The following is a 15,615-nucleotide window of genomic DNA, read 5'->3' on the forward strand; positions in this document are numbered from 1 at the left end:
ATTATTATGTGTTCAAATATGAACAAGTTCAAAAAAAAAAAAAAAAGTCTCGTCTCGTCCCACGCATAAACATTGTACCAAATAACAAACAGAACATGGATAAGTTAGTCATTTAATCTTTTGGTTCCGTTCCGTCCAGCACGTACCAAACGCAGAACGGAACAACCGTCCCGTTCTTTCCTGCGCATACCAAACATAACATGGAATCTTGTTCCGTTCCATCCTGTCCCGTCCCGTCCCGTTCCATTCTGTTCCGTCCCGTCCCGTTTGCGTACCAAACGGTACCTGGGTGCGTTTGGTACGCAGACAGGACGGAACGGGACGGGACGGGACGGAACGAAGGTGTAATTTTTGAAAAATACATGGGGCATATTTGTCTTAAAATGGTAAAACAGTGTGTTCCACAGACGTGGAACAAACCCGTTCCAGGGAGGGGAGGTGGGACGCAAAAACACCCAAAATCTGTCCCGTGGAACAGCCCGTTCCACCCATTTTTGGCGTACCAAACGCGGGACGGAACGCCTCGTCCCGTCCCGTCCCACGTACCAAACGCACCCTATAGGAACTAACTCCTAACTCTGCAAAATAAATGCAGTTGGCTTCCAACCCTGTGAAATTACTCACGGACAAGGAAAAAGAACAACCTCGACTAGTTACGAATAATATTTGGTTCCCCAAACTCTGTACCTCGATAAAGCTCCCGCCATCCTCCAGATCGACCTTGTATACTAAAAAATCATGATTCTATCAAGTTTGACTTGTCCTTCACCTTGACATGACTAAAGCCATTAGGACGACCACCGCCAGTGGAATAACTTTTCCTTGATTCTTCTTTTTTGTCACAAACCAACTTCAATTCCAACTTCTCATGATCATCTCCAAAGCGTAACGTTCGACTTACAACCTTTCCACTCTTAATCTCCTTGTTTTTTTTTTTATCAAAACATATAGCATGCGACATGACGAAAACAATAGGCATAAAGGGGACTCTTTTCTATCATCCAACATCGGACAGATGCTCCAAACTTTTTTCCCCAGCCTGCACACACCAATTTCCATAGAAGAAAAAATTGCTGCCACCCTACATTCTGAGATATTTGAACTGGACAGTGCAATTTTAAGAAGAAAGCGATCAGCTTTTCGAACTCCAAATCTTTGAAATAATTTAAAGTTTTCTTCATTGACCATAATCAACCAACCTTTGCAGGAACTATGAAACCGCCCTTGATTTCGCTTTGACAACCCTAACTTGATAACGTTACCATCAGGCGGGATGGTGAACTCTAACCCTAAGTACTTGGGACTTGGTTTGGGTCCAATCTGGTTTAGTGCCTATTAACCAAGGAAATTGTCGAACACTGCCGATGCCTCTTCGCAATGCAATCGAACTCCAATACTTGCAGAGGATGCTTAAGCCGCGAATCCGATCAAGTAAGTCGAGGCGCTGTATGATATTCTCCATGATATCCAAAGGTGGTGTCTGCCAACACCCTTCTACAACTAGCCATAGCCATGCCAATCAACCCCAATCCCAAAACAAACAAAACCAAATTTCCAAAAAATGAAAGTTTCAAAATTTCAGAAAAACGAGTAAGTTAAAGACGGTTACCTTGAACTTCGTTGCCGTTCTTGGTGTCCTCGACCTTGAGGCGCTTCTTCTTCTTCAGGCCCTGCATGCCGATCTCCTTCCCTTCACCACCGGGGAAGATTCAACTCCTCGTTCATCTCCTCGGGTGCCGGCATGTCCAAGTCTGCGTCCATTTTGGTTGGTATCGACACTTCGTTTTCTCTTCTTCTCAAACATCTTTAGTTACGTAATTAATGGCGGAACCCTAGACGGTAGACCTGTTTGGCTGCTTCTAATTGTATGTTACGTTGTTTTCTGCTGCCAATCAATTTATGAGTTTGGCTTAGTTAGGATTCTTACGTTTTTTTCCAAAAGTTTGGATTCTCATTCAACAGAACTGCTCTCCTAAGTTCTAATTTTGAGGACTATCAGCTTCTTTTTCATATGAGTCCTCTGATTAATTATTTGGTAGATTAAACTATCAACTTAAATCATTCTTCTTAAACCGAAACACAATAATTCTGAGAAGTAATTAAATTAAAAAAAAAATCTCGCGTGAATTAAAAAAGTAATCTTTGAAGAGCAGCAATTCATATGCACTAATCCAATGTAATATTTGGAAAGTTATTGTGGGTAGTGAAAACTTCACATTCCAAAGTAATCTAATGCCCTAATCCAAAAGTAGTGCTGACAAATTGGGTTGAGAAGACGGATTTTCTCAACCTATGATTATGAGAGATTATTTATTTATATCCTCATATTTATATTCTAATTGGTCAAGTGGTAAATAAGTGGTGACATGCACCAATTAAAAATCTTTATGAAGCACTTCAGTAACTCAAATCTTTTTTTGTTTTTTTTGTTTTTGGTCAGAAGCTCTTTTAATTGGTAAAGAACGTTCCTATCCTTCTCAGTTCCCGATATGCAAACCCAAGACAAATGGAACTTAGACTTTTGAACACAAGTACATTTTTCAGGGGAATCCAACTCCTCATTCTTGTGTAGCACTTTCACATTAGACTAATGTTAACCTCTCTAATACAATGTGATCTAAACTAGTGCACTAATCCAATCCTAGTCAATAAACGTGGCCATCAGATTGGGAGTTTCACTACCTTGCACGGTATAATTGTACAAGCTTTTGTGTTGGAATTTGAGTGTGACATTTATTCACCATGCGATGCAAACTCAAACCAATTATTCTGAGCACTAAGTAGAGAATGATCAGAGTAGTGACAGACCACTTTTCCTTTTTGATGGGGGACAAGGCATAGTGACTTGACTTCTTTCATTCTTTGTGGGGTTCACATTCACTTTCCAACTCAACACTCCCACACATTCTATTGGTCATGAAAGAAACTTCGGTAGGGCTTTTTGACCAAAGCAACTCTCACACGGAGTAGAACTAGAGCTTGGGTCGGGTGGACCAAAATATAAGAGATTTTATATTTTTGTAAGAGGTGTCTTATAAATGATTTGATCGGACATTCCTACCTAAAGTTTTCATTAGTTTGGGAAAATTAATTGCCATGCCAGTTCTAGCCGAGGCAAGCCAACGAGATCGAGAGGGGTATACAAAATCGAATAGTGAAGTTTCACTCAAAGCTACAGAATTTACGGTGCAAACATTGCTCATTTACAATGAGAAAAGGTAAATAAAAAAGGACATAAGAGGTGATTTCACAACCTCCACCCCCAGCGAAGATGGCTCATACCAGCAACAAGGAGCATCATTTCTATTCGGAAGATTCAATGTGCTTATATGGTTAATCGCTAACCGGTATCAGATCACAAAAACTACATCCCAACCAATCCACTTCACGTTAATACAGAACTCTATGGATGTACCATCAGTCTTATCGACCGAATAAGGTTCAGGTAAAAGTAGAAGCCGACTGATTTGGAAGACAATGACAGAACGGCCAATCTCGCAAAATATGGCAAGGAGAGCATCTGATAAAACTTCAATCTTCTTCTGACGCGACTAACCATCCCTGGTTTGAGTTAGAAGCTCTTGATCTAGATCAGTATTGTTTTTCACCTAACTCCGAGGCATAATCTGTACGCAGCACGTCATGCTGTTGCCTAAATATCCCAATTATAATGTATGGGCATATAACCATGCCTGCCATAAACAGCGTGAACTGCAGTAATGCAAACAGTACTTAGACAGTTTGCCACAGCAAAAATAATACGTAAATCTACAAGGTATGACAAGATGAAAAAACAGGATTTACCAGAAGAGGAAGCGTCAAGAAACTCCATATTGGCCACAAAGCGAAGCAGAAGCTGCCAAAAAATAAAGAGCAGCAAGTCAGAAGCAGTAACCGTAAACGTACCACCTGATGAATGTAAATGGAATTGCAGTATGGTTCCTCTTACAAGCAAAAGGAGATGCCGCCAAGTAGTGTCACAAACGGCAAAGCAGATATACTTGCTAATTCCCATTTCTCGTCAAATCTCCTCACGCTCCATGCCGACATACTCGTATAAAAGAAGATGATAATGTTTAAAACTATGCCCGCCATCCCAAGGTATAAAGGCAATCTGCAGGTTATATAAAATAGATAAGAACGAAAGCTTTAAAATGTATATGTATCCCGATTAGCTAAAAGTTAATACACCATATAATTCGTGAGCAACTACTGAATATATGCAGGCAAACCTTGCTTCTCCAGTCGCTAAAAGCATAAGAATTTTCTAAACAGCATGATTATGCTTGTCTTACACATAACCCAAATCTTAAGCAAACATACGCACAAATCACTTGACCATAAATCAAAATCACATAATCCAAATTCTCATTTAACAAATTAATATTACAATTGCGTGAACAGAAATGAAGAGGCATAGGCTGTGTCAAAAAAATAGCAAGCAATACATCAAACATAAGTTTAAGCTCTGTCGAAGCTTGCAAAAGCAATCAGGCAATTCAATGGGAAACTACCAAATTTCCACGAGTACGTTTTGTATCGTTTCCCAACAACGCAAGACTAAAAAACCAAGTCATACAGTATACTTGTCCAATAACACTAGCAATAAAACAGTAACACATATCACTTATCACAAGCCTGAGGCACAACCCTTCTAACAAATGAACAAACATAATAACTAGAGGTGCAAACTGAGAACAATTCAAGCAAAACCGATACCTTCTAATTCTCTCATCATGGCAGAAGAGATATATCAAGTTGGATTTCCTGTCACCATAGTACACAATGAATGCTGCTGAGGCAAGCCAAAGGACATTCTCAAAAATCTCAATCCGTGACCAAACTTTCGGACTTTGTGGGGATGACGTGCGCATAATCGAGCATGCATCATCCTCAAGATCATCGCCGCTAGATGCATAGCCCTGGCTATGTCTCTGCCTCATGTATCTGGCGCCAGTTGGCGTACCACCCGACATCGATACAAACAATATGAACTACACAAACTATAAGAATCTCAAGCCGCAGAATCTGACCAAACCACACTAATCAATCACTAACTAAACCCCCACCGGTAAAATTCAATTCTACAAGGAATGTAGCAAACTGTCTACTCTTTCTGCTGCTCCTAAACCTCTAATCAAATTTAGAGCAGCAATGTGTTTCTGTATCTATCACAACCTATGAAAATTGAATGCAATAATCTAGTAATCCAATCACCAATATCACCTAAAATTACAGAAGTCCACCACATGCTCATCAAAGAACCAATAAATCTTGATAATCCAAAGAACCCTTATCAGAAATCCAAATTCCCGCAAAACCATCTCGAATTCCAATACAAAAAACAAGAATTTCAGAAGAAAAAACCCATCTGGCGCCGGAGTCCAAAATCTTCCTCCAACGAATGCTTCAAAGTCTTCAAACCCAGTTCCCGAATTCAACCTCCCGTCGGAACCCAGACGCCAATTTCATCGGTTTCTCCGATTTCCAGACACCAATCCGAAGCATGCAGCAGTCCTAGTAGAGGAGAGCAGAGAGAGAGAGAGAGAGAGAGAGGGAGAGAGAGAGAGCTGTGTGCAACGACCCTGTAACTAACGGAACTCTAGAGGGGTATTTTGGTCTTTTTGGTCTTTGCGAGCTGGTGCAGGTGTTTGGAGAGGGAAGACAGAATTGGATCAACGGAAGAAAGAAAGTGTTTGGATTGGATTGCAAGTTTGCAGGGATTGGGGAACAAGTAATTAAGGATATTATTCCTTTCTTGGACGTTTGAGAAAAAGAATGTTAGGAAAGAAAAAGAACCTTCCAATTTTGATTTTAAATTTTTTAAATTTCCCTCTTTAATGTTTTTGGTTAGGTAATATATCGTGATTTATAACTTTTTTGTGTTATAGGAATAAGAGAATTCGAATTTAAATGAAAAAAAAAATGAGAACACTCGCATGACAAATCAAACCCAATGATATCAAACTAATTATCATTGAGTTTATTACTTTTTTTGTATCATATAAGTACAAAAATTCAAACTCGGCTGCAACATGAAAAGAATTGTATCACTAATTGGTTTAATTATCACAGATTTATTATTTTTTCGACGTGATAGAGAAAGCCGAATTCAAACTTGACTGCACAACGGAAAGATTGAGATGGAATGGTTTAAAAGTCACGCCTATTAAAAGTTGGCGAGGGGTGATTGACCCAAACGCGAAACGTCCAGGTTCATCTTTCCCAATTGACTTTTACTTTTCTTGTTGATTGCCTGCTTCGAAGGCAAGCAAGCAAATTGCTGGCTTTGATTTGACGTTGTTTTGCATGCTTGCAAAAGGAAGAATGTTGCATTCAGATGTTGTTAGTGGCCGAGGGTTGTGCCAATCTCGAGCCGGCCAGTGCGGGACGCTAGAGCTATTGCTCTCCCACACAAAAACAAAGGTTACATATGATTACAGTAGTTAATGGGGGCAAAAAGTACCCCATTTGAAGGTACAAAGGACATGCCACAATGGGTTATGGGATTGTATATCGATTACATGACAACGACATTTGTACATAACATAGAAAAAAAGAAAAAAACAACCAGAAGCTACTTCATCGTCAGTTACCGCCTCCGTTGCACAGGCTAACCAAGTCCATCAGTGTTGAATATAACACTTCCAGGGATAGATGACCTAAAAACTTCCTAGTTTCTGATGCAGCATCGGAAGCGTCTATACTGAGTTTTCGTTCCTCTATAAACCCGCCGTCTATGACCAACCACCATGAGATACATCCTTCACTGTCTTCTGGGTCCACATGTGCCACCAAACTGAGTGTTTCGCCCTGATCCAGCTCAAATGACAAACAAAGAAAGTCTCGTTTTGCCTTTATTCCAACTGTAAGAGCTTCTTCGTGAAGCCAGCGAATAACTTGACCTGCAACCTGTTGCCAAATTCCACAATCATGTTAAGCACACATGAGTTGTAGCGTACCACATGCAACCATATGCAAACAGGCATCACAAGACACCAATGGTGTGTTTGCCAATAATCTGTTTTTCACAACACTACCCTTTTTTTTATAAATTAAAACCGGTTAAACCGCCTCAGAAATATAAGAAATACCTGCTGCAAAATTATCACGGGAAGATCTGCCAAGTCGCAATCGTATCTGTTCATTGAACAAATTTCCTCAGAATTCTCGTTGAACAGGCCAACCACATTAGGAGCACCTTCCCCTTCTACATTGATGCAATCATCTGTTACAACCACCTTAGTATGAAACTGAGACTTGGCAACGTTCCTCATGTGACGCATGTCAGATGCTCGGGTTTGGCATGCATGTAGAATAGATTGAGGAATCTTCACAGAGAGCATCCATGATGATGTCCGCGAATGCCAAGTGGGGTGAGATAACAGCTGCAGATATGGTATCCCTTTAACCTACAGAATCATGAACACAAGTGAGAAAAAGTTCAACCACATTTAAATTCAAGCATTGATGTCTTCACAAGAATTTGAGCTTTACCACATTTTCCAGCTCCTTAAGAACTTTGTTTGAAAAGATCCGATGAGCCAAAGACAAACAGAAATGACCAAGAAGTCCAGAACCTTCTTTGGCTGGTTGACCAGATACTCGAGCACCTGTTGAAGTTGGTATATCCTTTGCTTTGACAAATACATGCTGGTGAAAAATCTGTTGCAGATATATTTCACAACTAATTTGATCAGGAATTACTGACTTTATCTTTGGGGTTTCCGGTTTATCATCCTCTGGGAACTGCAGGCCATCCAATGTGTCCAAAGGTAAAATTGCATTCTCTATGTTTTGGGTGCTTGGACTGTCTGCTGTTTGTTCATCTTTAGACGGGCTAAGTGATATGAACACAGATGTTCCTTCACCAATGTTCAGTTGCAAATAGTTTTCTTGTATTCCAGTTACATTGACTCCTAGAGTTTGATTGAAAGCTTCACGATTTACCAAATTAAACACCTGGACCATAAGACCAGGAGTTAAAACCATTAAAAAGAAGTGTGAAAGAGGGATAAATAAGGAAAAAAATAATGTGAAAAATATACCTGCTCATCGAAGATTGCTTGATGAACTTCACGAAGAAGTGAATGCGTTTCTTTAACACACTCATCATCACTTACTGATTCTTTCTCAGCTTCCCTTGATGAATAGACTTTGGTTTTACTGGATTCAATTGAAGTATCACCTGGATCAGCACCAAGAAACCCAAATTGAAGAGATCGAAATGAATTTGGAGGTAGATTTATCGCCAGCATGCCAGCCGAGTCATGTTCAACACGAACTGTAGACAGAGCAGTTGGCCGAAATATAGCAGCTGGATCATATAATGAATTGTCAAACAGATCAATGGTAAAGCCTTCATTTCCAGAAGCTGAAGCTGCCATACGCTGCCGCTTAACTTTCCAGTTCTGCTGCAATCTATCCGCTTGTCAATATACGAGATAGAGAATATTGTTCAAGAATATATGAATACTATCGTACCAAGTTCCTTTCACTCATGCACAAACAGAGTATCACAAATTCTAAGTTACCCAAATTCCTCTGTGCAAGAAGAAACCAACGGGCTTATTGAAGTTGTTTATTGGTGATACAAAAAAGTCATGCACAAATATACACAATTAAAGCAAATAGCTTTGCTGGGTGATAAGAAAGAATCAATGGCCAACAACCTAACATCACTGCCAGAGCATCACTAAACATTGCAGATTCACCTGATTAGAGCACCGTAAAATCTCGCTTCTCGAGCAACCTGTCGGTCCAAAGCTTTGGCAGACTGCTTAAAATACTTTCCTAGATGCTGAAATAGTAATCAATAACACATAAACAGATATCCACGAACAGTCAAACAAAAAGTTACCGAATTTAAAAAATTTACGAAATTTACCCTGAAGCATTGAAGCTTGGTTGCTGCAGACACAGCAAGATCAGACATAGCTTCATTAGGAAGCGGCTTAGGACGCGTCATGCTAGCCACTGTTACAGCATCGTTTGTTTCTACCTGCACACATTCACATTCCATTAGAATCACTCAATCACAGCAAGCATTGCTCCTTCAAATGAATCTCTCCCCGAAAACGAATGAAAATCGAAATACTTAACAGTGTTGATGAGATCTATGATAACGGAGAGCTCCTGGTGCGCCAGCTGCAAGTTCTCCACCATGCTCTGCCATTGCCACTGCGTCGCCGCGCTCTCTTTCGAACTCTTCTTCTGCTTCTTGTTCTCGTCCTTCTCCACAGCCCAAGCGAAATCGATTCTCCGAATCAAATTCTGCCGCTTCTCGTCGTAGCCTACATCACTTTAATCGAAGAAATAGACAATTAGGGTTTCCGAGAAAATAAAAAGTTGATGCCTGTTTGGTTGCCGAGAAAATAAAATCAGACAAAAAGAGGGTAAATAATAACGACGTACGGAGGAAATCGTTCAAGGCCGTTTTCTTCAATGACTTCCAAGCGCTTGATGGGAAGCTTGTCGAGCGAGATCTCCATTTTTCCGTCCATTTTCTCTCAATTTTTTCCGGGAAAGTGAAAATTTTCAGAGAAAATTAGGGCAGAACACTAGGAGGACCGGGAAGTGGGGAGCTGGGCACTGAAAGGGAAAAGTCGCGGATTGCTTTGTGTAAAAAGACGTATTTGCCTATTCCGGACATTTTTCTCACATCTATTTTTACTTTCCATACTTTCTCTTTAATTTTCAAACATCCGATTAAAAGAATAAAGAAAATCAATGATCAAAGCTAATAATAATATATAAAAAGTAAAAAGATATATGTGAATGACACAACCTTTTTCTAATAGGGTTATTCTTTGTTGACCTTTAAGTTTTAACTAGATTTTTAGTTTTTGTATGGAAAATGATCCTCATTGGATTCTTTTCCTGAGGATCTTAGAATCCGTGATCATGATCGTTCATTATAAATTGTGCGATCATTTTTCATTAAGTACTATTTATATTTAATTTTAAATTTTAAATGATTTCTAACTGCACGATGTACTGTAAATAATCATGATAAATTAACTTTTAAAATTAAATTTATAAATCATATAATATGTCATTAATAGTAAATAAGCACGTTAATCAACATTTTAATAATTCAATCACCAACAACTACGTCACACGATTTACAAATTTTAGTATAAAATGTTAGTCTTCTTAACATTGTCATACAGAAGATAATCTTTAGGTACGGAAGCCCCCGCTCTTCACTAAGCTAAAGGCAGAAGAGAGAGAAAGTCAAGTGAAAAGAAGTATATTCATATACCAGAAATTCGCTGATAAGCTACTAGTACTTTTTGTCCCCGAAGTGAGGGCATCGCCATAATTTGGTCTTCCTCCACTGTCACGTTAGTAAAGTTAACGTCGTTCGACCAAATCAAAGGAGTCGAGGTGAGAGAGACCAAGTTGAGACGCTCTTTATCGAGCCGCTCCTATTCTGGATTTGATACAAGATCAATCCGTATTTTAGTTAAATTGCATCAATCAACGGTTAGAACTTCTGCCATTTTAAGATGAAACTTGGACATTTCTTTTAGTCGCGTGATAGCGTTATTAAGTTAGATATTACATTAATCACTAACGGAATTCAAATTCACATCTTTATGTAAGAGCACAACACCTTTTCACATTTTTCACAAAATGAAAAACAAACAAAATGGATGAACAGCATAGCAGCTGCCACCATCCCCGCGAACCGGAGAGCAAACACAATTCTTTGACCTCAGCCCAACCTCACCACAATGATCTTCTCCCAAACTCTCCTCTACAAATCCTTCATATTTCTGCCACTAGTCTTCAATAACGAAAGGCCAGTCTTCCATTATTGAAGTTCTTTTTTGTTATGATATTTCTGCAATTAGATAGCATTAAAGGGCAGTGGCTTAAAATGTAATTTGCTTTGCCTCTGTAGAAAAGAGACAAGTCAGTTGCTGAACTAAAATACATGACCTTTTTTATTTTGTCGTCGTTGGAAATTTATGCTTTTGCTCAAGTTTTCTGAATCTCGGTTTATTTTTGTGGTAGAATTTGATAGTAAGTGATATAATGGATGAACCAAATGACGACTAGAAGGTACTTTGAAATTGAAATCTACAAAATGTATAGAGTTTGATATCGAAAAGGCATCATATGATTTCTACAAGAGTATGGTGGAATTATGGGGTTTAGTATTTGAAATTTCGAAGAGAAAGCAGTGGCAATAATTAAAAGACTGGTGAATTTACTTCAAGAATTTTTTCTTGTGCTAAATAAGGGTTTCGATCCATAGATAAGCGAAATGATATGATTAAAAGATCAAGAGCAAAGACGAGGACTGGATGTGGTGCTCATATGGGAGTTAGGTTGGATAAGCGTACTAGGATATTTATATTTATACTTGTGCTAAACAACATAATCATCCCTAGTAAAGAAAGAATATGTTCATATGTTACCATCCCACCGAAAATCACAGCATCACAAGCCACTCAAGTAGACTTGGCTGAAAAAACATGGGGATTCCACTTAAGTTGGCTGAAAAAAATGGGGATTCCACTTAAGTTGACTTATGAGTTAATAAGCAAACAAGCAGGTGGAGGAGAATCTTTGGAATGTATTAAGCTGGACCAAAAATATTATCATGGAACCATACTTGGAAATAAAAAAATGGCATACGGAGAAGTTGGAGCCGTGCTACAGTACTTTTCCAAACAAACTTCTATGTGTTGTAGAGATAATGGGTGAATGAATGCCCACCAAGGTATAAAATATCGATGATATCGGAAATATCGAGAGTTCAAAAAAACGGAAATTTCAATGAAATATCAGGATATTATCGATATCAATAAAAATTGAATAAAAACCATGGAAATTGTAAGAAAAACTTGGAAATTTTTATTGAAACTTTGCAGGATGTTTATTTAGTCAATTATCTATTAGTTTATCACAACAAATTGGAAGGAAATGCATTGCATGATAGATATAACTAATTTAAGTTGATTATATAGTGAGCTGACAAACATTGTGAGTATAGAAAATATGTAATAATTAATGAAAGAAGTTTAAACACACTATAATCATTTATATATAATGAATTAGTACAATATTTTACACTTTATACATTGCATGGTAAGATACATAAGTGACTTAGCAAAGTCTAAAATATCGATGATATCAGAAATATCGGTAGTCCAAAAACACGGAAATTTCGATGGAAATATCGAGATATTATGGATATTTTAGACTATGATGCCCACTCAAAGAAATGAGACTTGGGAATAGTGTTTGTTTGAAACTTTCAAAATGTAATCATTCCTCATTTGTAAGGTTTCACGAAAGTGACTCTATAAATAGAGCACTCCGTGTGCTATTGAGACGCACTGCGAAAGAAAGTAAGAGAAATAATATCAGTATCCCTCACTCTCTTTATCTACCATGCAATAATGTGTTATAGCTACTAAAGTTATAATGTGATATTTTGCACCTGTTTCGCTCCTGTCCTTAGAAATGTTATCTCTCTAACTTTTGCCTATTTATAATACGTTATCAGCATGACTCTCTAACCTTAAATAGTTCACATCTCCCTTAACCGAAAGAAAAAAAATGCTTCTTTTAAGGTTTTTCTTGTTTTTCTTTTTCTTCTTCTGCTTCATCTGCGTGATGCATCCTCACGATGAACTGCTAGCACCATGCCTACTTCTCGTTCTAAATTTAACAGTTACTTATATCTTTGATTTATTGTTTGGTGCAATTCCTGGTTTCTAATCCAGTGTTTATTTATGTTAATTTTACTGTAATCCAAGATGGTGCGGTATAATCGCTCATCTTGAACTGCAAATTTAATCTTACTGCAATCCAAGATGGTGCGGTATCATCGCCTATCTTGGACTGCAGATCTAATTTTACTGCAAATTTTAGGTGGAACAGTATAATCGCCCACCCTACCCTACATATTTAAATTTGCATGTTGTTTAATTTCATTGCAATTTTAGGTGGTGCGGTATAATCGCCCACATTGCTCTGCGTATTTAAATTTTCCTGCTGTTTAAGTGGTGCGGAATAATCGCTCATCCTATGCTTATTTCGATGAGAATAGTGAGGTACAATCGCCCTTCTCATTAATCATGAAAATCTCGAGCTTGAAGTTTCGAGTGCTTATCATTTTTGGCTTGAAGATCAAAAATGAAAAATTTGTAAGAACCAGAAGTTCTAGCACTACACTTCCCAGGAATACATATTATTGCAAGTTCTTACCCATCTCATTTTTCTTTTAGAAAAGAAAATGGCGAACTTGGCAAAGCTTGATTTTGCTGCCTTGGACATTATTGGGAAAAATTACCTTACCTGGGTACTGGATACCAAGATCCATCTAGAAGCATGAAATCTTGGAGATACCATTAGGGAAGAGAACAACTCATCCTCTCAAGATCGGGCGAATGCCATGATCTTTATTCGTCGCCATCTTGATGAGGAACTAAAAAGCGAATACTTAATGGTTGAAGATCCATTAGCTCTATGTAATGCATTGAGAAACAGATACAATCACCAGACAACGGTGATTCTTCCAAGAGCTCGCTATGAGTTGACTCACCTAAGGATCCAAAATTTCAAGTTAGTGGCTGAGTACAATTCTGCGTTGTTCATAATTACCTCTCAGATGAAGCTCTGTGGAGATACTGTTACTGAGGAAGATATGCTGGAAAAGACTTTCAGCACATTTCATGCCTCTAACGTGCTCCTGCAGCAGCGATATAGAGCGCGAGTCTTCACTGAATACAACCAGTTGATATTTGTGCTTTTGGCAGCTGGACAAAATAATGAGCTACTGATGAAAAATCATCAGTTCCGACTTACTGAATCTGCACTATTCCCAGAAATGAATGTTGTTTCCCTCGAAGTAAACGCCACATCCTCTGGTGGCGATAATCATAAATGAGGACGTGGCCATAAGCAAGGTTAGTGGAACAGGAAATGCAAGAACCATGGTGGTCAGTCTCACAACCAGGTTCCAAGGCAAAATTCAGGCCCGAGCTTTAAAAATGGAAATCGCCACAAAGGCAAAGCTCGTATGAACAATGCTCCTAGAAACTCTGATGAAGCCTGCCATAGGTGTGGTGGCGATGGGCATTGGGTGCGTACCTGTCGTACCCCAAAACATCTGGTGGATCTATATCAAGCATCCCTTAAGGAGAAGGGTGTCGAGACTAATTTCCTCGACCAGGCTAGACCAATGGATATACCTGACCCAATGTGTAACTTATCAGGACAATTGAACACAACCCACCTAGATGTCTCGAACTTCATTCTGGAAATGGGGAATGAAGTGTATCGGTCCGAATGAATCATTTATGTTTGCTGTACTTTTATTATTATGAACTTGTAGTTTAAAACCAGCATTTCAATTAAATAAAACTGGCATTTAAATTTTCTGTTATAAATTGTTTGTTAACTATGATTCCATTTACTCAGAAAGCATGGATAAAAATTGTGATTATTCTCAAAACTTGAGAAATGGCGGAGATATTTGTCTTGCAGACAGCGCAACCACACACACAATACTTTGTGATTGAAAGTATTTCTCAAGCTTGATGCTTACAAGAGTAAGGGTAATAACAATATCAAGCCAATCAGATATAATTGAAGGCTCAGGGAAAGCCCAGATTATGTTACCAAATGGAACAATATTGTCCATACAGAATGTATTGTATGTTACTCGATCTACTCGAAATTTGTTGAGTTTCAAAGACATATGTTTAAATGGATACCACATTGAAACGAAAAGTGCATAAAATGTGAAGTATCTATGCATTACCTCCAATGATACCCAGAAGCGTATATTGGAGAAGTTGCATGATTTGTCGAGTGGATTGTATTATACATACATAAGGACAATTGAATCACATACTGTCATGAACCAGAAGTTCATTGATTCAAAAGTTTACATGCTTTGGCATGACCGTCTGGGTCATCCAAGGTCCACCATGATGCGTAGGATCATTACCAACTCTAATGGACATTCATTATTGAGCAGAGACATTGTTATCTCAAATGATAACCCTTGCAAGGCTTGTTCTCAAGGGAAGTTGCTAATTAGACCATCACAACTAAAGGTTGATGCTGAATCCCCATCATTTTTGCAAAGAATTCAAGGGAATATATATGGACCTATTCAACCATCTTGTGGACCATTTAGATATTTTATGGTTTTGGTTGATGCATCTACCAGATGGTCACATGTTTGTCTCTTGTCGACTCGAAATGTAGCTTTTGCGAGACTTCTTGCTCAGATAATTAAGTTACGAGCACAGTTCCCAGATTACCCCATTAAGTCAATCCGAATTTACATCTCAAACCTTTGATAATTACTGCATGACGTTGGGCATTGATGTTGAACACCATGTTCCTCATGTCCATACTCAAAATGGTTTAGTAGAAGCATGGATCAAACGGCTTCAGTTAATAGCTTGAACTCTGCTAATGAAAACAAAATTGCTAGTTTCTGCATGGGGACATGCCATCTTACATGATGCATCATTGGTTCGATTGAGACATATAACCAACCACCAATACTCATCAGTACAACTCGTGTTTGGGCATCAGCCAAACATTTCACATTTACGAGTTTTTGGTTATGCTGTTTAT

General features: G+C 38.5%; 3 protein-coding genes across 3 annotated transcripts; 1 reads left to right on the forward strand and 2 right to left on the reverse strand.

Annotated features, from left to right (window-relative positions):
• Positions 1 to 3,140: 3,140 nt before the first annotated feature.
• LOC103400440 (uncharacterized) lies at positions 3,141 to 5,955 on the reverse strand. The gene is made up of 4 exons (XM_008339091.4): positions 4,720 to 5,955; positions 3,950 to 4,114; positions 3,805 to 3,856; positions 3,141 to 3,711 (listed from the first exon to the last, which is right to left on the reverse strand). The coding sequence occupies exons 1-4, from the start codon at positions 4,974 to 4,976 to the stop codon at positions 3,592 to 3,594; spliced, it is 594 nt and encodes a 197-aa protein (XP_008337313.2). The 5' UTR covers positions 4,977 to 5,955; the 3' UTR covers positions 3,141 to 3,591.
• Positions 5,956 to 6,417: 462 nt separating this feature from the next.
• Positions 6,418 to 9,641, reverse strand: LOC103400441 (mediator of RNA polymerase II transcription subunit 17). The gene is made up of 8 exons (XM_008339092.4): positions 9,415 to 9,641; positions 9,103 to 9,301; positions 8,888 to 9,001; positions 8,715 to 8,800; positions 8,049 to 8,421; positions 7,498 to 7,962; positions 7,095 to 7,412; positions 6,418 to 6,912 (listed from the first exon to the last, which is right to left on the reverse strand). Exons 1-8 carry the CDS (start codon positions 9,501 to 9,503, stop codon positions 6,589 to 6,591), a joined length of 1,968 nt encoding a protein of 655 aa, XP_008337314.3. The 5' UTR covers positions 9,504 to 9,641; the 3' UTR covers positions 6,418 to 6,588.
• Positions 9,642 to 13,465: 3,824 nt separating this feature from the next.
• On the forward strand, positions 13,466 to 14,314 carry LOC139191703 (uncharacterized). The gene is made up of 2 exons (XM_070812700.1): positions 13,466 to 13,870; positions 13,967 to 14,314. Exons 1-2 carry the CDS (start codon positions 13,466 to 13,468, stop codon positions 14,312 to 14,314), a joined length of 753 nt encoding a protein of 250 aa, XP_070668801.1.
• Positions 14,315 to 15,615: the final 1,301 nt, after the last annotated feature.

Source organism: Malus domestica, chromosome 15, assembly GCF_042453785.1.
Source record: "Malus domestica chromosome 15, GDT2T_hap1".
Classification (NCBI taxonomy): Eukaryota; Viridiplantae; Streptophyta; class Magnoliopsida; order Rosales; family Rosaceae; genus Malus; species Malus domestica.

What these genes read in the sequence shown, in the direction of transcription:
- LOC139191703 (XM_070812700.1), top strand. Translation starts at nt 13,466, where the DNA reads ATGGTTGAAGATCCATTAGCTCTATGTAATGCATTGAGAAACAGATAC. An exon ending in TGAATGTTGTTTCCCTCGAA is followed by an intron (nt 13,871 to 13,966) that starts GTAAACGCCACA and finishes CATGGTGGTCAG; the next exon opens with TCTCACAACCAGGTTCCAAG.
- LOC103400440 (XM_008339091.4), bottom strand. Translation starts at nt 4,976, where the DNA reads ATGTCGGGTGGTACGCCAACTGGCGCCAGATACATGAGGCAGAGACAT. An exon ending in CATGATGAGAGAATTAGAAG is followed by an intron (nt 4,115 to 4,719) that starts GTATCGGTTTTG and finishes TATAACCTGCAG; the next exon opens with ATTGCCTTTATACCTTGGGA. An exon ending in TCTTGACGCTTCCTCTTCTG is followed by an intron (nt 3,712 to 3,804) that starts GTAAATCCTGTT and finishes GCATTACTGCAG; the next exon opens with TTCACGCTGTTTATGGCAGG.
- LOC103400441 (XM_008339092.4), bottom strand. Translation starts at nt 9,503, where the DNA reads ATGGACGGAAAAATGGAGATCTCGCTCGACAAGCTTCCCATCAAGCGC. An exon ending in CCAAGCTTCAATGCTTCAGG is followed by an intron (nt 8,801 to 8,887) that starts GTAAATTTCGTA and finishes TTACTATTTCAG; the next exon opens with CATCTAGGAAAGTATTTTAA. An exon ending in AAGCAATCTTCGATGAGCAG is followed by an intron (nt 7,963 to 8,048) that starts GTATATTTTTCA and finishes CTTATGGTCCAG; the next exon opens with GTGTTTAATTTGGTAAATCG.